The sequence below is a fragment of the Periplaneta americana genome, chromosome 5, assembly GCF_040183065.1.
Source record: "Periplaneta americana isolate PAMFEO1 chromosome 5, P.americana_PAMFEO1_priV1, whole genome shotgun sequence".
Classification (NCBI taxonomy): Eukaryota; Metazoa; Arthropoda; class Insecta; order Blattodea; family Blattidae; genus Periplaneta; species Periplaneta americana.
In genome coordinates, this window is record NC_091121.1 from 95,605,287 (window position 1) to 95,633,213 (window position 27,927).

Genomic DNA, 27,927 nt, shown 5'->3' on the forward strand with positions numbered 1-27,927 from the left:
GTTTTCCTTGGTTTCATGTGCCTGACGGGGTATAATTTTGAAGTAACCTAGACAATTTATTGCGTGGCATTCTGTTCACATGTTGTACCCATCGTGATTTATAATTTCGGGTTTTGTCGAGAACTGTGTATACTCCTAATTTTTCTAAAAGCCTCTATTTGTTTTAAAATAATATTTATTTATTTATTTATTTATTTATTTATTTATTTATTTATTTATTTATTTATTTATTTATTTATTTATTTATTTGTTTGTTTGTTTGTTTGTTTGTTTGTTTGTTTATTTATTTATATGCTGTACAACAGCCATTGGCCAATAAAAATCCAGCACAGTGATACAATTAATACAATAAAATGAACAACTATATTTTATATTTATTTATTTATTCTGGCAGAGTTAAGGCCATGAGGCCTTCTCTTCCACACTACCAGAAGTGAAATACATAACGAAACAATGACAAAAATAGTAAAGTCATACTTAAGTATAAAAATTATTTTCATGCACATTAAAAAGCTTACATGGGCTGTAATGAAATATTAACTAAACATGATACATAATTAAGTTATTTACAATTCATATCCTAATTCTGCTTTATGATAGGCCTAAATGACAATTTATATACACACAGAATAACCTATAAAAATCGGCTAACACTCACAATTTAATATCATATAAAAGTATGTAATTCTTAATTTAAATTTATTAACCGCTCAGCAATCCCTGACATGACGAGGTAAGGAGTTCCATAGGAGACAAACAGACACTTTGAAAGAGGAAGAATAGAAAGAGGTACGGTGACGAGGAATGGATAATAAGGTACAAATTAACTACGGTACTAATTAAATAATTGAGATAACAACAAAATGAAGAACATAGATCACAATGATTAATTTACAAGATTTAATACTATAAAATTTTATGGAAAGGAGTTGATTCTTACAAAAGTATTACCAATTTGTGTATAAGGATTATGCATATAATATTAGCAAAGACATTGCCACATTCTAATTGATCGAAATCGCCTACATGCAAGTTAGCATTTTTAACACATCTTGGAGACCGGCGAGGAAGATTTAGAATTTCTAGAATAGAAGAGTTTGTGATGTCTAATGTCCTTCATAGGAATACGAAGGCTGACATTGTTTAAGAAAGAATGACAATTAGTGTCACCTTTAAGGACCTTACATAAGAATAAATAATCGAGATCATTATATATAATAATAATAATAATAATAATAATAATAATAATAATAATAATAATGATAATGATAATGATAATAACAATAACAATTGTTTATTTTGCATACAGCATCAATCACATTCTTTTGTTATTTCTTATATAATTGCAATGCAGTTTGACAGTACGAAGTTTAAAAAAAAACATTTAGGGGTATACTAGGAAAATAGATTGAATATCACGTTATAGAAAATTCCAGAAATTAAATCCTGGTTTCTATTAGGAGTTGTCGACTACCTGAGCGCAGAACCATACAATTTCACTGCAAGTATTTTTTTCATCATTTAAACACTATATTAAATGGAGATTAAAAAAAATAACTATAGTCCAAAAAGTTCAAATTTGGGATATAAGCATGTGGTGGGCATATTATAGCGACCAACTACTAAATTAGTTGTTAATAGAGAAAAACACCATAGTCTTATAGGAGTGGAAATTTTCAGTGGTTTTCATAAAACAATTGTAGTTCAAAGACTTTTTTTTGTGAAAACAACCATTGTCTAGGACGATGGTAGCATTTATAAATATCTCATTCATAACATCTCGAAACATTTATCCATAGAATTTTAAACTGTAGTAGATTGGCAGTACTGCTTCTTATGCACGAGGCCAAAGGCATCTCAGAGAAAAATATTTTAGCACGTGAATTGTTGTATTTGTTATGGAGTCATCTTCAGGTACAAAAGTAATTCCATGGAAATAAACATAAGCAATGAAAGGAGAAGAAACAGGATATAATAAAGAAAAAAGAAGATTAAAGGAGAGGCACACTTCAGGGAGAAGAGGGTATTGTTCCTTAAAACAACGACTGTCCACAGTAACCTACAGTTACGCGTGTATTTTTATGAGGCAATTTAAAGTTATGAATGTCTTTAAGTTTTTCCAAGTTTCTACAACACTTTCAGAAATGGCATGATGAATTTCATACTTGAAGTGTCAACAACACCCATGCCAGATAGTTTTTTGTTTGTTCCTAAAATTGATGTTTTTGGACTATGGTATTAAAAAAAAATCTTTCATTTTTTCGCGGCATTTTATAATTACGAGTATATAGCCTTATACACGTCAGAACTGTATAGAATTTCTTCGTAAATAAAGGACAGTTCGTTGCAATGCACATTCTTTATCTCGGAGTTCGGGCGCATCATGTTCATTTACCTGTCGAGTTTAAAGTACATACGAAAATAAAACTAGTAGAACATTCCTCGCTACAATATTGACAGAAGAGAGCTACAAGAACTTCTTCACTTCATTTCCATGTAAACAAATGTATCTCAGTTGCATCATATAGTGTACAAGGCTATATATTCACTATTTTATTTTATATTTGTTCCGAGGTTGCATCATCGTCTCGCAATTTCATTTCCTACTATTGGATTGAGTCTTGCAGCTCTCCTCCTTGAAAGGCACTGTAAAGGGATTGCTTTTCTTGAGAGCAAGAGCTGGCATGTTCTCCGATGTATTCCTATATTGTTTTCGAAAGTCAGGTCTGATGGAGCGAAAGCAAGTGCAAAATCCGCGGATTTGGAAACGGATACTAACTTTAGCTGTAGAAATAGCTCAATTCTTCTTTTGAATCACTGGGAACCTTGTTACATGTTATACATTTTGTACAAGGGGATGTACTGTACTTTTGTAATTATGTCGGTAACAACAATGTATTCATTTCTATAACTCTTGTCCACACCTGTGGAGTAACGCTCAGCGCGTCTGGCCGCGAAACCAGGTAGCCCGGGTTCGAATCCCGGTCGGGGCAAGTTATCTGGTTGAGTTTTTTTTCGGGGTTTTCCCTCAACCCAATATGAGCAAATGCTGGGTAACTTTCGGTGTCGGACCCCGGACTCATTTCACCGGCATTATCACCTTCATATCATTCAGACGCTAAATAACCTAGATGTTGATACAGCGTCGTAAAATAACCCACTAAAATAAAAATCTATAACTCTTCGTTCTGGTTCAAGTGGTAATATCTCCGATCAGACTTCAGCAATCCGAATCGATTCCCACAAGCAAGTAGGTTTTTATTTGTCAAAGAATTTAGATGTGTCCTTTGTCATACAGTATATTTTCTCAGCGCTATATCTAGCAATTATCTCCCTAGTTTTAGTGTAGAATATAAGAATATGTTCAGTAGGTATGATATTGAACTGGCTATTATTACTATTACTATTACTATTATTATTACTATTATTATTATTATTATTATTATTATTATTATTATTATTATTATTATTATTAGTATTTAAACTAATCTCTACATACCCACTGCACTCTAGCTAGAGACCGGCAAAATATGGAGAGAATGTTGTCATAATATGAAATTTATTTTGGTAAAATATGAAACAAATTAATTCAATGCCGAAATATTTTCGTCCCTAAACGATTTGAAGCAGGTTTACATCATTATTAAAAAAAAGCCATTAGAGATTATTAATAAAACACGATAAATATCCATATTTAAACAGTTTTTCAGCATCATCTAATCCTTGTCTGAATGCAACAGCTCTATAACTCAAATTTTACACTGAAGAGTACAAAAAAAGTTATATCGGAGTGGTAACAACACAACATAAATAACTTCTCTATATTTTCCGGAAAAATATTACATCTTCTGACAGTTAATATGATGATGATAATAATAATAATAATAATAATAATAATAATAATAATAATAATAATTGTTTATTTTATACTACTTGTCACAGTTTAGGCCTTCTCTTCCATTGAAGCAGGGCTACAATTAATAGAAATTCATTAATAATAATAATAATAATAATAATAATAATAATAATAATAATAATAATAATAATTTATTTTATATTACTTGTCACAGTTTAGGCTTCCTCTTCCATTGAAGTAGGGATTCAATTAATAGAAATTCATTAATAATAATAATAATAATAATAATAATAATAATAATAGTAATAATAATAATAATAACAATAATAATAATAATAGGATATCGGACTGATTTAAACAATTATAAACCTATTTCTGTGGTACCATCTCTTGCTAAACTAATAGAAAGATGTATTAAAAAAAGGTTAGTAAATTATCTAGAAAAAAAAACAACATTTTGAGCGAAATTCAATTTGGATTTCGTACATCTAAAGAGACAAATGATGCTATTCTAGCTGTTATATGGAATATTATGAGAAAATTAGAGCGTTTGACACAGTTAATCATGATATCCTTTTTTCAAAATTAGAAAACATAAATGTTGGAGGAGTTTTACTCAAACTTTTTCGTTCATATTTAGAAAATAGATATCAAATGTCAAAATTGTCAATTATAGTAGCAATTATAAATTGATCGATATTGGAATTCCACAAGGTACAGTATTAGGACCAATCTTATTTATAATATATATTAATAATTTGTTGAAAATTGATCTAAAGAAATATGGTGTTAATATATTTTCTTTTGCAGATGATACTGTACTAACATTTAATGGGGAAAATAGGGATAACACTTATTTTAAATGCTAGCAATGGAATTAAAGTAGTGAAAAATTGGCTTGACTCTAATCTCCTGTCCTGAAATACTAACAAAACTACCTATATTCCATTTTCTTTAACAACGAAAGGTTTACCTCCGCCTATGAATAATTATCACTTAGTAATACATAATATTTCATGTAATGAATTAACAAATAATTATTGTAATTTCCCACATCTAACACCTTCCACACAAGTTAAATATTTAGGAATTATTATAGACCAGCATTTACGTTGGGATAAACAAATTGATTTCATGTGTACAAGTATAAGAAAGACAATTTATAAATTCATAATACTTCGAAATTTTATCACTAAGGAGGCATTAAGTATAATATTTTTAGCTTTAGTACAATCATTAATACAATATGGTATTATAAATTCGGGTGGAGTAGCATCATCTGTACTTAATCCATTAATTTTATTACACAGAAGATTAATAAAAAATTGTCTGAACAAAAATATGGATTACCCAACAAATTTAATTTATACAGATTTTAATGTGTTGAAGAAAATTATAAATATAGTTTACTAACTTACTACCACAGAAATCAAATAAAACATAAATCTAATCGACATGAATATCGTACTCGAAGACAAAAGTCTACTTTCCCATTAATTGAGTCTAAATGTCATACAAGTGCAGCTCTTAAACATGGTGCTAGTTTCGGCCCAAGACTTTATAATAAAATTACAAACCATTTTCCAAATTTGAAATATTTTAAAATTGAAGCTTTTAAAAAAGGAATTTGTAAAATTATCCATGATATATATAATATTAACAAATGTATTTTTTACCCTTTATATCTGTCGACTGTATTAATGTTTTTACTGAATATCACTGGCTTCTGTCGGATTGTCAATTTACATTAAATGTGTATTTTTCTCTCTTTTTCTCTTTCTTCTTTATTCTTGGTCTTATGTTGTATTTATTGGTTTAAATTAAGTTACTTACTGTATTTAGTAAACTGTCCTTGTAAATATTATGCTATATTATTGACTAAGACCACACCGTACACGAGTCTGGCTCTTACGGTAGTGGCTAGAAACATATTTTTTTATAAATGTAATTTGTACTCACTATCTAGCTAGTTAATTGCGTAATAAATAATAAATAAATAAAAACAACAACTGTAATAATAATAATAATAATAATAATAATAATAATAATAATAATAATAATAATCACGAGATACATTGTGAAATATTTCGGATGAAATCAAAATTAAATCGAATCGGTCATTGTTAAAATGCACCAAGTCATTTCTTTCCGTATTGTGATAATCGAAGAATGCTATTCTATTAGCTTAATAACTTTAAAGTTATGTTCCTGTTGTGTTCATGTATCACTCACCAAGTTGATATTAAGCTAGAAAACATAATTGGTTTATTTCATTCCCTATTCAAAAAAAAAAAAATCTTAAGAAATCCATCAAAATGTCCATTTCGTCAAGAATTGATTTAGTGCCTTTGAACAATGACCTATCTAATTGTGTTCATTTCTTTTCATTTTGTCTTGTCTTGTTTTGAAAGCTTATAGATCAGATTTATTGCATTATTTTGTGACTCTTTAACCGAAGAATATATTACACATTTCATAATCCGGAAATTGATAAAAAATACAGGATCTAGACATTTCGGTCTAGTATATCGTATATCACCTACTTCAGACATTGATTTAAGAGAACTATTGTGTGTTGAGTTGTTCTTGTCACAATATGTAGGTCTACCAACTTTAACAAAATAGGTTCACGAGTTGGAAAGGAATCACAGACGTACACTGAAGACCATCTTGCATGAGACGATAGCTTGCATTTGTCACTGGGCGCATGCGTCTTGGTTCATAGAGCGGGATGTTTTTATCGGAACTCCATGCAGGATCTTGTATGATCGAGTTCTAGTCGGTGTAGATGTAGCAGAAAGAGGAGCAAAGCCCCCACAAGAGATTGGTGCGGTGTTGCCACAGTTGGCTGGTCAATCTGCTACACCTGGCCAGCTTCCAATTTGCAGCGCTAGAGTGAGCTTGCTCGCTCCAGCGTACATATAGCCTGTTCCGTAAGATATGTTTGCTTATTTGTAATTTTAGCACCTGCGCGTATTAATACTTCATCTTTAAGCGTCCGATACAGACGGGTGTTCAACAGTTTATTTTAAAAGCAAGGGGTATATTAATGACAATAGGGAAAATTATTCTGTCGCTGAATAGAGAAATTTACCTTCATACTATTTCTGTTTGCAGTGGCATTATCATGTTTTCGTTACTCTATCACTTTGTGTCATAATTCCAACATCCGTCTATCATTTTCGTAACATCAACATGTTACAACTTTCTTCTAACTTCTCTCACAATAATATTATTATATTTCGAAACACGGCGCATTCCGTGTAATTTTCTGCTTCTAAATAAGCTTAAGATTTGATTGTATTAAGTAGTCCGACTTACGTAGGTCTGATCACTTCCTCTCTACCATTATTTTGTCATTACAATGTTATCTCGTCTCTCTCTGTACAATCTCTGTTGTTTAAATAAAATGTGTTATATCATAAATAAGTACATTATGTGTTTTTCATTACTTTTCTTCTTTAAATGTATTTTAGTTGGTTATTTAAGGACGTTGTATCAACTACTAAGTTATTTAGCGTCCATGGGTGATAGCGAGATAGTATTTGGCGAGATGATGCCAAGTATTCGCCATAGATTACATCACACTCGCTTTGCGTTTGGGGAAAACCTTGGAAAGAACCCAACCCAGAGTCGTGCAGATTTGTCCAAATCCACGGGCTTCCCCTTCGCTGACCGCAACGGGCTGAGCAGTGTCGCACGGAACTAGCCCGTGCCGTCACCATGCACCACCGCACGGGTCGCGGCGGACTGCTTGTGGAGCGGTTTAGTGCGGTGGACTTCTTTGTATCAAAGCATGAGCCCAAGCTTCCGCTATCAGTTACTTATGAAATGAGTTGGCGCGGGTTTGTGCTTGTATGTACGGTTCGATCAACCATCAGCTACTGTTTCAAACATTTGATTTCTGTTTTTCAAGATGAGTTCAAATAATGGTGCATCGCAAAGAAAATACAGTCTCTGCGAGGCTGCTATTACACTATCAAAATTCTTTGACAAAGAATGTTATGATAAAATATTAGATGAAAGATCTTTGATAAAAGATAGGATTTGGGGTATATTACACTACATGAAATCTTTTCAGAAGATTTTATCAAACATGACCTAAAATTAGGAACAAATCTCTCCTAACACTTGTTCCACAACAATGAACACGCGTTCCGTGGATTTGTTGATACTAATATTTACGCGTTAAGTTTACGATTTGTTTACACTGTTATTTACGCGTTAAGTTTATAACATCATGAATAAATATCTGGTCAGGGCTTAAACCATGGATTGTAAGACGTGATAAGAGAGGTATACATCAAAACGTATTGAAAGAGGTACAATGAGAGGACTTGAAAAGTTATACAAATTATTATAAAATATTATTTACTTACAAATGACTTTTAACGAACCCGCAGGTTCATTGCCGCCCTATATAACCCCGCCATCGGTCCCTATCCTGTGCAAGATTAATCCAGTTTCTATCATCATATCCCACTTTCCTCAAATTCATTTTAATATTATCCTCCCATCTACGTCTCGGCCTCGCCAAAGATCTTTTTCCCTCCGGCCTCCCAACTAACACTCTATATGCATTTCCGGATTCGCCCTAATAATATTAATATTATATTATAAAAATTATTTATTTACATTTAATTTGCTTCATACTCCGATATCAGAATTTTTGTGGTAGCAACAATCTAGTTATATTTGCGTTCCGCCATATTTGTTTCAAGGTATAGAACTCTTTTATCAAAGAAAACAAGCTGCACTTACATTTAATAAAAGATCTTTTATCAAAGGAACTTTTACAAAAGAAAACCCATTACACTGTCATATATTGTATAATATATATTTTATAAAAAGATCTTTGCAAAAAACTTTGATAGTGTAATAGCAGCCCGGAAAAACTTCATCACAGGCACCGGCCGTGAAAGCATACTTTCTAAAATACAATCTCTCTAGATAAAAAGTAGTGAAGGAGAAAATCGCTGCTAGAAAGTTTAAAAATACAAAGTCGGATGAAAATTTCAAAAAGTACCATAGGGACAGTTTTTAAATCTGTGTTCGACAGCAGTGGAAAATATTTTAATTTTGTACTGTGTCCTGTATGCTTATGCCACACGCCAAGCGCAAGCAGGAAAGGAGTAGAATGCAATCAACTAGTGGGTTGACGTCACCGCACTGCTTAGTGCGGTGGGCTAAGCTGGGCTGCGTAACCCAGCGTGATGGGCTAAGAAGCGGCCGCGCCAAACAGTGTTGGTCTTGGGTGGGCTGGGCTGCTTAAGCATTAGGACTGACAGTGCTGCGCTGAGGGCCAGTCTGCAGGACTCTGACCCAACCAGATAATCAACCCAAGCGGGAATCGAACCCGCGCCCGAGAGCAACTCCGGATCGGCAGGCAAGCGCCTCAGCCGACTAAATTACGCCGGTGACCTCTTTAAATGTATTATTTTGACATTTCATTATGCAAAGCATGAAGAGTAAGTACTACTGCTTACTATTGTAATTTATAATATGTATCGAGATATTTATGGAATTGCACATTTTCAAAAATTGCGATATTGAGAAAGTAGTTTTTCCATTCCGCCTTTCTGTACAGACATTTCTCTCGAAGTTTGGGACATTTTTCACATTCAATATATATTGCGATACCGGTAGTTAATTCATTCGGGAATGATACTGATTAAATAATATACAATTATTTTACTAAAACAGGAAGAAATTAAGATTAAGAAATTAAGATATATTCTGTGGTGTAGTAGAGGAGGCCTGATGGCCTTAACTCCGCCAGATTAAATAAATAATAATATCGAACTACCTACCATCCTGCTTTTCTTTCTTTTTTTATCCCTTTGCTTGGATCTTCCTCTTTTGGGTTATTCTTTTAATACTTTTTTTTACTTTCCATCATTTTTCGTCCTTTTTGTGTCTGTGTCGTTGCTTTGTTTCTTTCAACTGTTTAATATTCCACCCCTCCTTGAATTTATAACCTTTCCGTAAAGCAAATTCTCTCCACTGTAATGCGTAAGTCAACAACTCTTTCGATATAAATGCTCTACCATTTTCTTCATAACTGTTCCTCCATTTTGTCTTCACATCTCTCTCCACGTTTACTTGCCTCTCTTTTCGTCTCAGTTGGGTTGCTTCCTTCCTCTGTCCTCCCTAGTGAACCAGGCGCCCGGAACCGATGCCCAGCCCGCCGAGAGGGCGGGCCTGCACTCAATTTCCTGGCAGCTCTGAGTGCCCAGTATTCGCATAAAAGCTGCTAATTTCATGATTTCCATTAAAAGCTTTTTTACTGTGTCGGGGCATAGAATATACATGAACGGCCATTATGGGCGTAAGACGCGAGTCTGTAAGCATCTCCACTATTACGACGAAGTTGATGTGGAGCGCATAACTTGAGGCAGATGCGTCCGGCGAAACGGAGTTACTAATGGAGCTCAGACCCACGAATCTGGAGGTTAGACGCCCTCTTTACGCTATCGATAAAGATAAAAATGCTTGGGTGCTTCCAAATCACACAACATACAATCTTTTCACAATTGCTGTCATTATTATTAGCCTAAGCAACTGGCGTAGCACAGGCTACCGCGTTTTCTTGCTAATTCGGAGCTGTGCAAGAGCGTGGGTTTATTCCCGCTTAGCCTGATTATCTCGGTTGGGTTTTTTCTGAGATATTCCCGAAGTTTAACAAGCAAACATTCTGATGGGGGGAGATAATTTTTTTTCTTCCACCATGTTAATAATGTCAAAAGAAGTGCTTATACAAATTTTGGCCACTCGAACGCAAATACGAGGGCCGTAAAAAATAAGTTCAACAGGGACCGTTAACAGAAAGAAAACACAATTTCATTGGAAAAACTTATTGGAACAGACACAGAAATTGCTGAGCTATTTTTCAACATATTCCCCACCGGAAGTGAGACATTTGTCATATCATGTGATCGACGGCTGTCAAACGTTGCTGCCGATCCCAGGCGGCTGACTTCTACAATACAAGGATACAAAAATTGATCCCATGGTATAACAAATGTCTCAATTTCAGTAGAGGATATGTTGACAAATAGCGCAACAATTGTTGTATCTGTTTCAATAAATTATTATATGCAATTGTGCTTTTTTCTGTAAATGGCCCAGGGAAAATCGCTTTCTGGACGGCCTCGTAATTGCGGTCGAGTGGCCAAAATTTGTATAAGCACTTCTTTTGACATTATTAATATGGTGGAAGAAAAAAATTTAACTTTTCTATCTGTTCCCATTTTCCAGTTTCAGGTAATTCATGGCGAATTCTCTACTTCATATGGCAAAATACCATCTCGCTAACAGCAATTCCATAAAGAAACTAGCAATTGATAAACTATTATTGTATCATTAAACTTGTTAAATTAACAAATCAAATAACTCCACTGTGTTAAATATTGAAGCTTTATGATACTTTACATAAGTGAATAGTTTCGACGGGAATTTTATGCCATCTCTAACCATCTACTGCGGTCTTGAACTTTCTTCCGGTTTCTTCTTAATGATGTGTTTGTGGGATGTATAGGCTGGTAGAAGTGTGGATGCGTTTCTGATTAGTAGTGCTGTGTGTCGATGAGTATGCGTTCTGACTTTCAGTTGAGTGTTGAGAATGTGTTGTGGATATGTATTTCCTATTGTTCTACTATGTTCAGCTTCTGACTTTTCGGTTAATGTGTAAAATTTACATGTCTATTTATACATTTCTGTAGTTGTGATTGGAGTTGATTATGTGTTCTACATAGAAGCAAGTATTACATTGATTATAGCTGTGATGTGTTCTTGTGTCGAAATCGAAAAGTACTATCAGTCTGTAGATGTCGTTACAACTACAGTATTGCTATTGCATGTAAATTTTGTAAACATGTCATATTGCATTTGTTTGTTTGTCTTGTTTGTATATTGAGATGTTTTTGTAGTGTGTTTTATGTTCTGTATGCAATGCTGTAGTCCACACGTGTGCACTAACGGTCAGCGCGTCTGGCTGCGAAACCTGGTGACCCGGGTGCGAATCCCGGTTGGGACAAGTTACCTGGTTGAGGTTTTTTCCGAGGTTTTTCCTCAACCCAATATAAGCAAATGCTGGGTAACTATCGGTGCTGGACCCAAGACTCATTTCACCGGCATTATCACCTTCATTTCATTCAGACGCTAAATAATCTGAGATGTTGATACAGCGTCGTAAAATAACCCAATAAATTCAATGCTGTATTTTAATTTCCTGATCATTGAAATAACCATTATTTATATGAATTCTACCTGAACATTTATTATACACATTTATGTATTTCATATTCATCTGGTAAACGTACTTTACATCGTCTGTAAAACATTGTGCATATTCTTGTTTGTGTAGAACGTCTGAAAACTTCTTAGATCGGCACACATTGTAGAAGTTCAATAACATTCTGATCACTTTAATTGAAAACTTGACAATAAATTATGGTTCGAGCACTACTGCTTTCGGTTGCAAATTCTGCACCGGCATAGGGCCTACTTACATGCAAGCAAGGACGTAGAGATTTATCTCTCTCCAGCATGGAGTGAGTGCGTAGCCCTCGACTTCTGTTTGCATTTTGTCTTCATTGGACTCTGCAGGCTATATTAATTACATGAAACATAGTCACTCTATTAGTGAATGTCTAGTAATGGTTTTGTAGGTTATTCCAGCAATTACATCTAAGGTCACAGGCCACGTGTAATGTAAGTCTAAATATAATAATAATAATAATAATAATAATAATAATAATAATAATAATAATAAAATTAATACTTCCATACAAGTGCCTTTCAGCAACCCAGAGGTTCACTGCCGCCCTCATAAAAGCCCTCCATTGATCTCTATTCCGAGCAAGATTAATCCAATCCCTAACATCGTAACCCAACTCCATCAAATCCATTTCAATATTATCCTACCATCTACGTCTGGGCCTCCATAAAGGTCTTTTACTCTTAGATCTTCCAAATAACACTCTATATGCATTTCAGGATTTACCCACACGTGCTACATCCCCTGCCCATCTCAAATGTCTGAAATTAATGTTTCTAATTATGTTAGGTGAAGAATATACAGCGTGCAGTTCTGCGTTGTGTAACTTTCTCCATTCTTCAATAACTACATCCCTCTTAGCCATAAATATTATTTTAAGCACCCTTAACCTGTGTTAGAACTCTCTTAACCTCTGTTTCTCTCTCAAAGCGAGAGTCCAAGTTTGACAACCATACAGAACAACAGTTAATATAATTGTTTTATAAATTCTAACTTCCAGATCTTTTGAGAGCAGACTGGATGACAAAAGCTTCTCAACCGAATAATAGCAGGCATTTCTCATATTTACTCAGAATTTAATTTCCTCTAGAGTGTAACTTATATCTGTTATTGTTGCTTCAAGGTAATCGAGTTTTTCCACTTTATCAAAGGATGAATTTCCAATTTTTATATTTCCATTTCGTACTACGTTTTGCAACGAGACATAATCACATACTTTTTTCCCCGGATTTATTTCTAAGCCTATCTCCTTATTTGCTTCAAGTAAGATTTCAGTATTTTCCTTAATCGTTTGTGGATTTTCTCTTAACATATTCACATCATTGGCATAAATAAGCAGCTAATGTAACCCGTTCAATTCCTAACCCTCTCTGTTTTCCTGGTCTTTCCTAGAGTCAAGTTAAAGGGTAAAAGTGATAGTGCATCTTCATGCTTTAGACCGCAGTGAATTGGAAAAGCGTCTGACAGAAACTGGCCTATACGGACTTTGCTGTACGTTTCAATGAGATGATGATAATGATGATGATGATGATGATGATGATGATAATAATAATAATAATAATAATAATAATAATAATAACCTGCAATCAACAACTATAACGGAATAGTAACAGTAAATCATCCTGAAGTAGTAATATAAGATATAAGAATATTAGAGTATGTAGAAATATTGATGCAACTGTGCTTGAAGACAGAATCGTGATTATAAAATGGTTTAAATACAGGGGTGTAATCGTAAATAAAATAGTATAAGGCATATCGCAAAAAGTTTATTAATGTTTTTTATTATTATTATTATTATTATTATTATTATTATTATTATGATTATGATTATGATTATGATTATGATTATGATTATGATTATTATTATTATTATTATTATTATTATTATTATTATTATTATTATTAATCCCGACAAGATGCTAGGTATTCAATGAACCGCGGGTAAACCGCGTATTTACAGCGATTGCGTATTAGGCGGGTAGTCTAATTCTGGCGTATATACAGTAGTCTATCTATCATCATTTTCTTATTGAACTTTCACAGAAAGTAGTACATACTCCATTATATAATACGTCGGAGACATTTACGGAACTAGTATGTACTTAATTCTTCCGAAAAAGTATACTTTTATAATAATTGTTTTCCTGGTATATGAACCCTTGAAATGAAGAATCACACTTTCAAGACGATTAAAATATGAATTTACAGTGATTAAGATACGAGTATCATCAGAACAAGAGCTTTCCGTTTGACATCTATAGTAATCCGCATCGCAGTTACAGAGACTTCAATGCACCGAACAAAATAAACTGACCAGCAAAAATTTCCAGAATTACGGCCAAGTGAGGAAAGTTGTTCAGGAGAGTGTAGGAAAAGTTGGGTATTGTAACTCTGTGGGTATGTAGGCTTGAGAACTCAGGTAAAAGGCACAATAAGAGTGTGGGATATTGTATGTATGTATGTATGTATGTATGTATGTATGTATGTATGTATGCATGCATGCATGCATGTATGCATGTATGGATGGATGCATGCATGTATGTATGTATGTATGTATTTATTTATTTATTAAGTGCACAAGTAAACACTGTATTACTATTATTATTATTATTATTATTATTATTATTATGATTATTATTAATTCATTCATTCATTCATTTAGTGTTCTGCCCAAAGTCAGGTCTTTGACTGCAAACCCAACTTTCTCCAATCTTTCCTATTTTCTGCCTTCGTCTTTGTTTCCTCATATGATCTATATAATCTTAATGTCGTCTGATATCTTCTTCTGCCTCGAACACTTCTCCCGTTCACCATTCATTCCAGTGCATCCATCAGTAGGCAGTTTCTTCTTAGCCAGTGACCCAATCAATTCCTTTTCCTCTTCCTGGTCAGTTTCAGCATCATTCTACCTTCATCCACTCTTTCCAACACAGCTTCATTTCTTATTCTGCCTGTCCACTTCACAGGTTCCATTCTTCTCCATATCCACATTTAAAATGCTTCTATTAGCTTCTCTTCACTTAGTCGTAATGTCCATGTTTCTGCCCCACACAATGCCATACTCCGTACAAAGGACTTCACTAGTCTCTTCCTCAGTTCTTTTTCCAGAGACCCGCACAAGATGCTCCTTTTTCTATTAAAAGCTTCCTTGGCCATTGCTATCCTCCTTTTGACTTCCTGGGAGCAGCTCGTGTTACTGCTTACAGTACACCCAAAGTATTTGAAGCTGTCCACTTGTTCTATTGCCTCATTTAGAATTCGCAAGTTTATCTTCTGTATTTTTCTTCCTATGACCATAGTCTTCGCCTTGTTGACATTTATCTTCATCCCATACTGCTCACAGTTGTCATTTAGCTCAAGTAGCATATCCTTTAATATCATTTCCTCTTCAGCTAACAACGCCATATCATCAGAAAATCTTAATTGGTATTATTGTTATTATTATTATTATTATTATTATTATTATTATTAGTAATAGTAGTAGTAGTGGTGGTGGTGGTGGTACTGGCAGTATTAGTGGCAGTAGTAATGGTAGTGGTGGTGGTAGTAGTATTGCCGCTTCTGTTTACTACTAGTCCATATGTACTTACCAAATAAAAAGTTGAGTAAGAAGCAAGTAAGGTAATCATTAAATTAAAATGTAAAAATAAAGAGGTAGGCACTGCCAAGTTACAGATAAAGTACTGGAGCGGCGCGACTATGCTAAGATATATATATATATATATATATATATATATATATATATATATATATATATGACTCTCAGTATAGATATCCAAATATTCGAAATCTACAACTAATAATCATTACTCTGAAATAGCAATCAAAAGATTAAGAAAACATAAATACCATTTATCAGGACACTATCAAATTGACAGATATCCAACGTTTAATTCTTCTTCAAATATCACATAAACTGTGGCGTACACTGTCAACTTTCATAATATCTTATATCTATATACAGTCTGATCCATTTGGAAGACATAAAATAAAATGACTATAAAATTTATAATAGAGGTGCTGTAGAATTCATTTCGGTTTCAATGTGATACTGAATCTTTTATTTTAGAGATTATTTTACGACGCTTCATCATAGATTATTTAGCGTCTGAATGAGATGAAGGTTATAATGCCGGTGAAATGGGTCCGGGGTTCGACACCGAAAGTTTCCAAGCATTTGCTCGTATTGGGTTGAGGGAAAACCCCGGAAAAAACCTCAACCAGGTAACTTGCCCCGACCGGGAATCGAACCCGGGCCATCAGATTTCGCGGCTAGACGCGCTAACCGTTACTCCACAGGTGTGGACGTGATACTGAAGCACGGAAGTTTTGTATCATCATTGTTACCCATAAGAAGTAAAAGAAGTTACTCAGCAACGACCGAATAAACAAAATGCTTCTTGAATAGGCCTATGGGTATTTTCTCACGAAAAATCTTCCATGTCAGAGGGGGAGTGAATACTCATAATGCAATCATAGGGGGACGTGAAAATCCGCATGCCTCATATGAACTGGAACGAGCTAATCCTAAAGTTAATATTTGGTGCGCGGTAAGTCGCTATAATTTGTATGGGCCGTTTATCTTCGCAGAGGAAACAGTTCGATCAGGACATGTTAAAAAACTTTTTCGTACCACAACTGCATCAGGAAAACAACATGTGTATCGTGTTCCAACGGGATGGTGCACCACCGCATTGGACAACAGACGTCCGTGATTATTTGAATGACGCATTTGGCAACAACTGGTGTGATCGCGGAGGGCCAATTATGTGGCCTCCAAATTCCCCAGACCTGACACCACCCGATTTCTTTCTCTGAGATTTCGTGAAGAATTATGTTTAATGACAGCGACTCAGGGATATTCATGATCTCAAAGCAAAGATTTTCTCAGCTTTTAAGAAAGTTACGCCTGAGATGTTAGACCACACGTGGGAGTAATTAGCCTGAAGATATGAACTGTGTCGTGTTCGCAATGGTGGGTACGTTGAGGTCTAATTTGGACAAGACTCCCATTCATCTAGAATGCATGTGTAAATTACTTAACAATAAATAGCAACAGTTCCCATTTTATCACGTTTTTATTTTATGTCTTCCCAAACTGATCATCCTGTATATAAGAAATAAGCTTTTATCTAATAAAATCTACGGTATCTAGAATTTATTTGACATTATGAAATGACTACTCAGAATCTTTAAGTAACAAAATTTGCAGATACATATACACCTAATTATCTTATATTGTAATATAAATTATATTCTTATAAATAAAGATAACACAATAAATTCGTTTAACCTTAAGCAACTTCCAGCATGCAGCGTTTAAGTACTGTGGTCGCTCAAAATGTAGAAACGAAGAAACAGTTTACAACTTAATTTTCATTTAAAATTTAAATGAGGCACCTTGCCTAAAGTAAAGATGAAGATTTAATGAAAAAGTGATCCGTAAGTAACTGACAGATAATTTGCTACACGAGTCGTAAAGTAAGACTCTAGTAACAGCAGCTTCTTCCCTTTATCTTAGATTAAAGGATTATTGTCTTCCCGCAGATCCCAAGCACTTAATATATATAGTCATTCTACGCGGTCAATATTGTAGTCTGTGATGATACTGGAGGGTCTCAAAGTTCTGTTCTTTATTTTTCCTATTGCTGCGAAAGCTGTATTTAGTGGTGAACGTTTTCAGTATAACTAATGCAGAAGATGTAGTTCTTACATGAAACCTTCTGAGTAATTCTCTTCTAAGTAGGCCTATTTTAACGGGTATTTACATATGAAGGCTTCAGAGTCATTGTGGGCCAAGCGCCATATATAAAAAACGGAGAACCCGAGGGTTAAAATGAAGTGAGTACCATAATTCAATTAAACATATGAGGCTATCACGTGCAAAACTCGCCTTATCCAAAATAGTCGGATTGTGCAAATCTTGTCTAATTCCTCTTCCATAGAGCTCAGAAAACTACTATCAAATGCAAAACTGTCCTGTTTTCTGACAAATCACTTTACCTGGATAAGGCGAGTTTTACATTTCATAGCCTCATATAGCAAGTAATTTAAAGTATGTACATTAAAACTAAATTATGTAACATTAACCTATGGTATTCACTTATTTAAGTCTTGTTTCTCCATTTTTAATAAATAGCTCTTGGCCCACTATGGCTCTGAACCCTTCATATTAAATGTATACATGTGAGTTCTTTAGGAAAGAACACACATTGAGTAACAAATAATTACACAACATAAATTTAGTTTATTCAAAGACCTTTATCATAGAAATGATAATTATGACTTTTTATAAATTATGCTTAATTTCGTTCTCAAGTTTCAATTCCTCATTATACCAAGTGTCTTAGCGTGGCGTGGTGCCGACCACATCACCTCATTCTACTGCTCTAACCTCCATGCCCTCCATACGTATTCATAGTGTGTAAAACAGATATTTTACCTTACATCTCGTGAATTATATGATCCACCGCTGTGGAGTAACGGTTAGCATACCTGACTGAGAAACAAGCAGCCCCGGTTTCAAATCCAGTTTGGGACAAGTTATCTGGTTGAAGTTTTTCCGGGGTTTTCTCTCAAATTTGGGATAACTTTCGGCGCTGGATCCTGGACTAATTTTCGCTGGTATTATTACCTTCTTCTCACTCAGACGCTAGATAACAGTCGCAGTTGATAAAGTGTCATAAAATAACTAATTAAAAATGAATACTTCTCTTGAAGAAAATAAAGTAGGATCTACCGGTATGCATTATAATACCACTGTTAACATGTATTTTGTTTTTTTTTTAAACTACCACTTTTGATTAAACTTTCATAATACGTTGTGAATCTAAATTTGCGAAGAGAAAGACATATGTTAGACAACAGTTGCGCACATTTCATTTGAAACTAGGCTAAGTAAATTCCAGTTTAATTCCATAAGCTCTCATTTGAGCCCTAGAACATGTATTAGTGTCAAAGGATGATGAAGTTAACTCGCTTTGTATCAATACCTTAAATGTTTAATATTTTTATTTTTATGACCCCTAGTTGTCCAAGAATTCAAACTAACATTTTGACATCTACGTATAATCATATCTAGCCATTTAAATCACTTTTCAGGTACAAAAACAACAAAATATTATTTTCATAGTTACCTGCATATTAACTTTTACAATGAACATTTCGAAACTGTTCTATATTGCACAACGTTCTTTTGAACACTAATTCGCTATCATTTTACATTTCCCCTTTGTTGACGATAAAGCGAAAGGAAAAAAATATTCCGTTCTCGTGATGCATTTTAGTATATTACATGAGGAATCTAAGATGCATACATCTTCATGCGACGGTCAAACTCTTGATCGGTTGTGACGTGAGTGACGTAAGATTGTAAAGTATGTTATGCAATATAAAACTTTACCTTATGTTCTCGGATTTGGGTTATATATCCCCTATGGGTTTGTTGGGAACTGTAACTATTCTATTTGTATAGCTGTAAAATCTTATGCATTTATGAACTCACAAATAAGTTAAGAAACAGCATTCTTTCAACTACTCTACTGTGCAAATATGTTCATATTCTAGAAATATTATCCTATCTAAAGCTACTAATTTATGATTGCAATTTAAGCAAGACTAAAATTCAGGTGCAATTTCGTTTAATTGGTCTACTCTTTATATCCTTATGTATGTCGAAAGGTCTGAATTGATTAAATTTTCGTTGGATTAAATATTATATAAAAAGTCTTCCACGTCAGGCCGCTATGATAATTTAGTCTACAGACATTAATTAGGTTATCGTTATTATCGTCGTCATAATAATTATAATCCTCCATGTCACGAACTATGTATGATGAACTGTTCGAATTGCCAGTAGTTTTTGCTCCCCGAGGACAAAATTCCGTTGTAAAGTTGTGAATTCCAATTGCAAAATTGAAACTTATTAGATTATAATTGAATAATTTTACTGGTTTAAATACCCAATAGTATCCCCTAAAATATTATGAAATTTCAGAGAAAGTATTGAGTTTAGTCTTTTGTGTATCCATTATTGGTGTTAATTATTTTCGTTATGCTACAAATTTTCACGTGTGAGATTATGTAATAAAATTGTTATGAGTATACCATGTATGGAATTCCTTTTCATCTAATATTGAAACTAAGAGCAGCACTGTAATGAAAAAAACAAACAATAACATGGACTAGACACATGGTTTGGCATAAAATGAAATAAAGATTTTCAAAACTGAAGAATTTTTTTTCTTTTTGGAGAAAACTAAGTAAGTGAAGGATTTAATACTGAAAGAATTCCAAATGAATTTCACATATAGGCTATTCTTTTAATGATAAAGTAGTTCAGTGTAAGAACTGTCGGTCTAGTAATGAAAATGAAACTATTTTTTAAATAAATGTAAATACAATTAGCGTAAGCAATGTGTAATTATCATCGTCATCGTCGTCATCGTCATCATCATCATCATTATCATAACATCATCATCTTCATAATCACTATCAATCAATAATTATACTCTCGCCAATCGATAATTATATTTTATTCTTATGACGCTCTTGCCAATCGATAATTATACTTTATTATTATGACGCTCTTGCTAATCGATAATTATATTTTATTCTTATGACGCTCTTGTCAATCGATAGTCATATTTTATTCTTATGACGCTCTTGTCAATAAATAATTGTACTTTATTATTATGACGCTCTTGTCAATCAATAATTGTACTTTATTATTATGACGCTCTTGTCAATCGATAATTATACTTTATTATTATGACGCTCTTGTCAATCAATAATTGTACTTTATTATTATGACGCTCTTGTCAATCGATAATTATACTTTATTATTATGACGCTCTTGTCAATCAATAATTGTACTTTATTATTATGACGCTCTTGTCAATCGATAATTATACTTTATTATTATGACGCTCTTGTCAATCAATAATTGTACTTTATTATTATGACGCTCTTGTCAATCGATAATTATGTTTCATTCTTATGACGCTCTTACTAATCGATAATTATATTTTATTCTTATGATGCTTTTGCCAATCGATAATTATACTTTATTCTTATGACGCTCTTGTCAATCGATAATTATATTGTATTCTTATGACGTTCTTGTCAATCGATAATTATATTGTATTCTTATGACGTTCTTGTCAATCGATAATTACATTTCATTCTTATGACGCTCTTGCTAATCGATAATTATATTTTATTCTTATGAAGCTCGTGCTAATCGAAAATTATATTTTATTCTTATGACGCTCTTGTCAATCAGTAATTGTACTTTATTATTATGACGCTCTTGTCAATCAATAATTACATTTCATTCTTATGACGCTCTTGTCAATAAATAATTGTACTTTATTATTATGACGCTTTTGTCAATCGATAATTATACTTTATTCTTATAACGCTCTTGTCAATCGATAATTACATTTCATTCTTATGACTCTCTTGCTAATCGATAATTATACTTTATTCTTATGACGCTCTTGTCAATAAATAATTGTACTTTATTATTATGACGCTCTTGTCAATCGATAATTATACTTTATTCTTATGACGCTCCTGTCAATCAATAATTGTACTTTATTATTATGACGCTCTTGTCAATCGATAATTATGTTTCATTCTTATGACGCTCTTACTAATCGAAAATTATATTTTATTCTTATGACGCTCTTGCCAATCGATAATTATACTTTATTCTTATGACGCTCTTGTCAATCGATAATTATACTTTATTCTTATGACGCTCTTGTCAATCGATAATTACATTTCATTCTTATGACTCTCTTGCTAATCGATAATTATATTTTATTCTTATGGCGCTCTTGCTAATCGAAAATTATATTGTATTCTTATGACGTTCTTGTCAATCGATAATTACATTTCATTCTTATGACGCTCTTGCTAATCGATAATTATATTTTATTCTTATGAAGCTCGTGCTAATCGAAAATTATATTTTATTCTTATGACGCTCTTGTCAATCAGTAATTGTACTTTATTATTATGACGCTCTTGTCAATCAATAATTACATTTCATTCTTATGACGCTCTTGTCAATAAATAATTGTACTTTATTATTATGACGCTTTTGTCAATCGATAATTATACTTTATTCTTATAACGCTCTTGTCAATCGATAATTACATTTCATTCTTATGACTCTCTTGCTAATCGATAATTATACTTTATTCTTATGACGCTCTTGTCAATAAATAATTGTACTTTATTATTATGACGCTCTTGTCAATCGATAATTATACTTTATTCTTATGACGCTCCTGTCAATCAATAATTGTACTTTATTATTATGACGCTCTTGTCAATCGATAATTATGTTTCATTCTTATGACGCTCTTACTAATCGAAAATTATATTTTATTCTTATGACGCTCTTGCCAATCGATAATTATACTTTATTCTTATGACGCTCTTGTCAATCGATAATTATACTTTATTCTTATGACGCTCTTGTCAATCGATAATTACATTTCATTCTTATGACTCTCTTGCTAATCGAAAATTATATTTTATTCTTATGGTGATCTTGCTAATCGATAATTATATTTTATTCTTATGATGCTCTTGCTAATCAATAATTATATTTTATTCCTATGACGCTCTTGCTAATCGACAATTATATTTTATTCTTATGACGCTCTTGTCAATCGATAATTACATTTCATTCTTATGACTCTCTTGCTAATCGATAATTATATGTCATTCTTATGACGCTCTTGCTAACCGATAATTTTATTTTATTCTTATAACGCTCTTGTAAATCGATAAATAATTATCCTTTATTCTTATGACGCTCGTTTTGATCTCATAAATATGTAATTTATTAAGATATTTATTATTTTTATTTCTCACGAACAAATACTTAATTTCCTTTCACTTTACAGAAAATATCTTTTTTGCGCTCACAACTTATTTCTTCATACTGCCATTGCAATAATTCAAATCCGAGATAACACTTTTTATTTATAGTATTCTGCATAATTAAAAATAATTATCTTATTTATTGTCACATAATAAGATTTAAAATTAAAGTTATTTATTGAAGAATTGCTGCGAGAAGTTTACCGAATTAAGACATATCTTAGTATATATCAATTTTATTTCATTTATTAATATTACTTTAAATTAGTTTATACAGTGCTAGTCAAACCAAAGTAACCGGCAGTCTGAAGGAGCCATGAGATTGCTCTCTGACGGCAGGGAATATGGGTCTTCCCTGGCATATTGTTCACTGTAAGTTCTAATTACTTGAAATATGTTTACTTCAATCCCATTTAAAGCCTATTAATTGTTTAGAGAGGGAATATGTTCCCTATTAAATCCATATCCGATAGATATCTGTAATTCATAATCCGCCTCTTCACAGCTGTTTTGCTGACAGTAGTGTTTCGTGAGCAAGAGCCACTCTCCGCTGCTCCACAGAGCATTTAGTTTTCCGGCCCTGATCTAGATAATAAAATTAGATCACTTGTTAATTAGGTTATTTATGTATTATTATTAATTGTAATTATTGTGTATTTTGTAATTATTGTGTATTTTAATTTATTTTTGTAATTATTGTGTATTATTTTTATTGTGTGTAATTAAATTACCACTGCCACCGAGTGTTTGCCCACTTGCAGTGTAAATAAGTACACACACATCTGTATGTAAACATACACTATTAACTTTTATATAATTACCAGCAGACTTTCTTTTGGTGATATAGAATAATTCATCACTGCAAGAAAATACTGTACAAAAGACTAAGAATATTGAATATATCAGGCCTATAAGTATCCGTGGCATTTGCTATTGCCTTATTTAACGGTGTTTTTCAGCAACTGAGTAATTTAACATAAAAACTGAGCTTTGAGCGACAATTATTGAATATTAATTTTGTCCAGAGACATCTATCGTGCTTCAAGGGTTCTTGCACATGCTAGGCTATGCCTAAATATTTAAAATCTAAATATTTACAATTGAAGACTGTGATCCCAAAACGCATTCAGTCCAATTTTATGAAAGCAGTAGGCTAGTTTTTTATCCATCCTTCTAAGGACTGAGCGAGTTTTCAAGTGACATGCACAATAACATAAACTTTCAGACAAAGATTGGCATTTTTTTAAATAAAACAAGCTTAAAATATGACAGAGATCTGAAACATAATCATATACGTATTTGTATACGTTATAAAAATTGCCAAATGAACTGAGCCAATTTAGGAATTACACTCTTCAATTATGACCTGAAAACTATTTTTTTTAATTGTTCTATATACACTTTTAACCCTTACATAATCACTGATTAGCTTTATAACTCTTTACTGTGTTAATATGAGGAAATTACCTGGCTGACTAGTTTCGAAGTGATGTTGTTCATTGTTCGAAGCGTAGTCAGTCAGGTAATTTCCTCATATTAACACAGTAAAGAGCTATAAAGCCAATCAGTGAAAATTATTTGTAAAAATACAGTACCTCATTTTCTAATGGGAAGGATATGAATAATTATTATTCCATCAATTTTAAAGTAATCTTTCTCAAAATAGTAATTAATGCTGACATAAATTCAAGAAACAACTGAGTATGCGCAATCATTATAGATGCTTTTGAACAAGTCTGAACTATGCTAGGAATATCAGACAAATATACACCTAAATATCTGCTACAACCTAAATATTTACATCATCTATATACGTGTTCATATCTAAACATTTACAATTAAAAAACTAACGGAGTTCCCAATTTTTAATGGAAGACATTTTTATTCTCTCATCAAATACTTTAAATCAATAATTTTCAAAGTAATTAAGAAAATCTATTACATATTTTTTCTGTTGTTTTACGAGAATTTTTAACTACTTTCATAGCGCTCACTGCTCTTATTTCCTCCACCTACTCGGATCTGATCTAGTTCATGCAGCCACTACAGACAATTAGAACTGAGTTGCACTGAGATTTTACACTTTTATGACTATGTGCTATAAAACCTTAGCAAAGATTGAATTGGCAAAATTCTTCTCCACGGTTGCACTTTCTTTATTATGGATGCAAAGAGCATTAATAAAATATTTTATATTCTTTCGCATCCTCGATGATCACGTTGCTATTGCTCTGGACACTAGATTGGATGGGATTTAAGCCCGAACACCTGCCAGTATGTAATATATAATATTTTAATACCAGTAATCGAAATTTGAATAAACGTCTGTAGTCAAGTGCTAGAGATTTACTGCACATAAAAAATCCCAGTGTTCCAATGAGGAAGCTCTGGGCGAAGCTTAGAGGCTATTTCCCTCCCAAACTCAAATTTAACGGTTTCGCTCCTATCTCGAACTGCGGTCTACAACAACTGAATCGTTGTAAGAATCTACAGTTAAGTTTAGTAGTTACACGTTGGCATTTAAATCCTGATCAGCTATACCCAAGCCATTGTAATTATGGACTTGACAGCTGTTATTTGAGTTGGCAGCCCTTTCCATGGAAAAATTGAAGAACGCTGAGTGGTAGCCTTCTGAATCAATCAGAACGTAGTATTTTCTAGCAGTTGCTGTTGCTATGCGGAACGCTGTCATGTTGTCGCTTTCACACACCGTCTTACATGTTGTTACTACCACGTGCGTAATTCGTAAGTTGTAAATAATTTGTACAGCTACTGTAAAACGTAAAAAGGTTATCATTCGGGGAATGATTGAGGAGCTGAGATCAAAAACGGAACTCGTCATCAATTTTGTGGTATCCGAGTTAAGAGTGCTCCCATATTATATGAACGAACCCTTCATTGTTCAATGTAAAAATGAAAGTTGTCATTTGCTTTGAACATTGCAGTAGTCTAGCCTTAATTTGAAAACGGGACTTGTCGAGTGACAAGTGTTTCATGCACTTCGAGATACAGTGTTAAACAAAATCACCCTGCATTCCAAGATTCTGGGAGTGAGTTGTGAGACATTGAAGGTGGCCCAATCAGATAGTGTTTTACTGAGGTGTCAACTTATTTATAAATATAATTGTGTGCTTTAATGTTTATAATCAGTAGTAATATAATTTCCCATGTATTGTGGGTCCCTATCACCACGGCATGGCGCGTCGTCGGGTTGCGGATAGAGGAGACGGTCTCCAGATATGTAGGGTAGCTGCGAATATATTGAATAAGCAGTTGTGGACAGCCGATAAGGGGTGGTCCTCCAGCTTGGGTGTTGGGCGAAGGGCTAACGACCCATCACCGTAAAAAACAGCTTGTTACGAAACCTAACAGTAGGCCTAAGCCTCGGAATGGGACTGATTCTCCGGCACGACCACAGCAAAGCTTTTAGGGAGGCCGAGACGTAGATGGAAAGATAATATTAAAATGGATTTGAGGGAGGTGGGATGTGATGGTAGAGACTGGATTAATCTTGCTCAGGATAGGGACCAATGGCGAGCTTATGTGAGGGCGGCAATGAACCTACGAGTTCCTTAAAAGCCAGTAAGTAAGTAATAGAAAAAAATATTATCGCTTTTATTTACCATTTTTATGAAAATCTGTTTCTTAGATCAAAAAGAGAACACATAAGCAGTTTTCAAAACCATTTTCTATATGTTACGTTTTCTAAAAAAAAATAACTCCTTGTGGGATAAGCAGATCTGGTCAAGTGCAAAATAACAGTACCAAAAACAACGCGTTAAAGCAAGTACAATGCAGTTTGTGAAGTTTTTTTTTTATGCTTTTCTCAAAATGACTTCAGCATGACTAATCCCGTTTTGATCTCAGTGCTTTAATTCTTTGCGAAGGTATAGTAGCATTATAGTTAAGCGTCTGAATTGGTGCGAAGAGTTGTGCAGTGGTCATTGTGGCAACTTCGCATGGCGTCACTCGCTATCAACATTACGAAAATTGTCAGGTGCATAGTTACAACAGCTAGCGCTAGGGTATATGTATCATAGAGATATTTAAATTCCGGCGTCAAATTATTAAAAATATTACTTAACCTGTCGCATGTGATAAAAAAATCGATCTTACCGGTTTTCCAACATAAGAACTAGAATTCATTTAATAGCCTAGGTTAGATTGCAAACATATGAATAACCATACCTGAGTCGAAGGAACATTTTGATACTTCACAGAAAATCAATTTCATCAGAAACAATTTCGTTTGGTTAGTTGGCAATACACTTTGCTGTTGAGATAAAAGATGAAGAGGCTTGTAGTGTCATGGAAAGAAATTCTCCGAGCCTGAAAGATGATGGAACTAGAAATCTGCGTACTTACCACTGCGTGATGAAATCCGGTCCGATGCTGTAGATAGTGGACGTCCGGTTGGAGAGGTCCGTGCCGTTGAGGCTAGCCTCGGTGCTGCTCACGTTTCCGTCCATCGTGCCACAGTCACCGCCACCACCCGACACCCATCATCTGCCGCCCTCTGAAATACAAATGATTCACAAAATGAAAGGTGGCAAGATATATTACCCAGTTTAGCAGAATGTTAGTTCATTACGTTTTCCTCCATTCATAATTTGGTCCTTATTTTACGTTTGTCCAGTTATATGTTTGTCCTGTATCAAATTTTGTCAATTTTGTCAACAAATCTTTCGTCCATGTCATTTTAATATTATGTGAAATTTCGTCCTACATATATTTTGTCCTTACCTGATTTAGTCAAAATTTATTATTTATTTATTACAAGAAAGAATCACTGAAATAAAACCTGAGATTTATTTTCAGTAAATTCCTTCTTTAATTTCCATCTTTGGGGTTCTGCGGGTTGCTGTGTAATTTCATTACGGTTTGACCGATT

The 27,927-nt window shown here is 33.5% G+C and overlaps 1 protein-coding gene across 1 annotated transcript in view; it reads right to left on the reverse strand.

Annotated features, from left to right (window-relative positions):
- The window catches only part of mAChR-B (muscarinic acetylcholine receptor), a 560,067-nt gene extending 532,519 nt beyond the window's left edge, over nucleotides 1-27,548 (reverse strand). Inside the window, exon 1 of the mRNA XM_069826296.1 lies at nucleotides 27,402-27,548. Coding sequence (XP_069682397.1) covers nucleotides 27,402-27,505 — 104 coding nt within the window. The 5' untranslated portion in view covers nucleotides 27,506-27,548. The remainder of the gene's footprint in view (nucleotides 1-27,401) is intronic.
- Nucleotides 27,549-27,927: the final 379 nt, after the last annotated feature.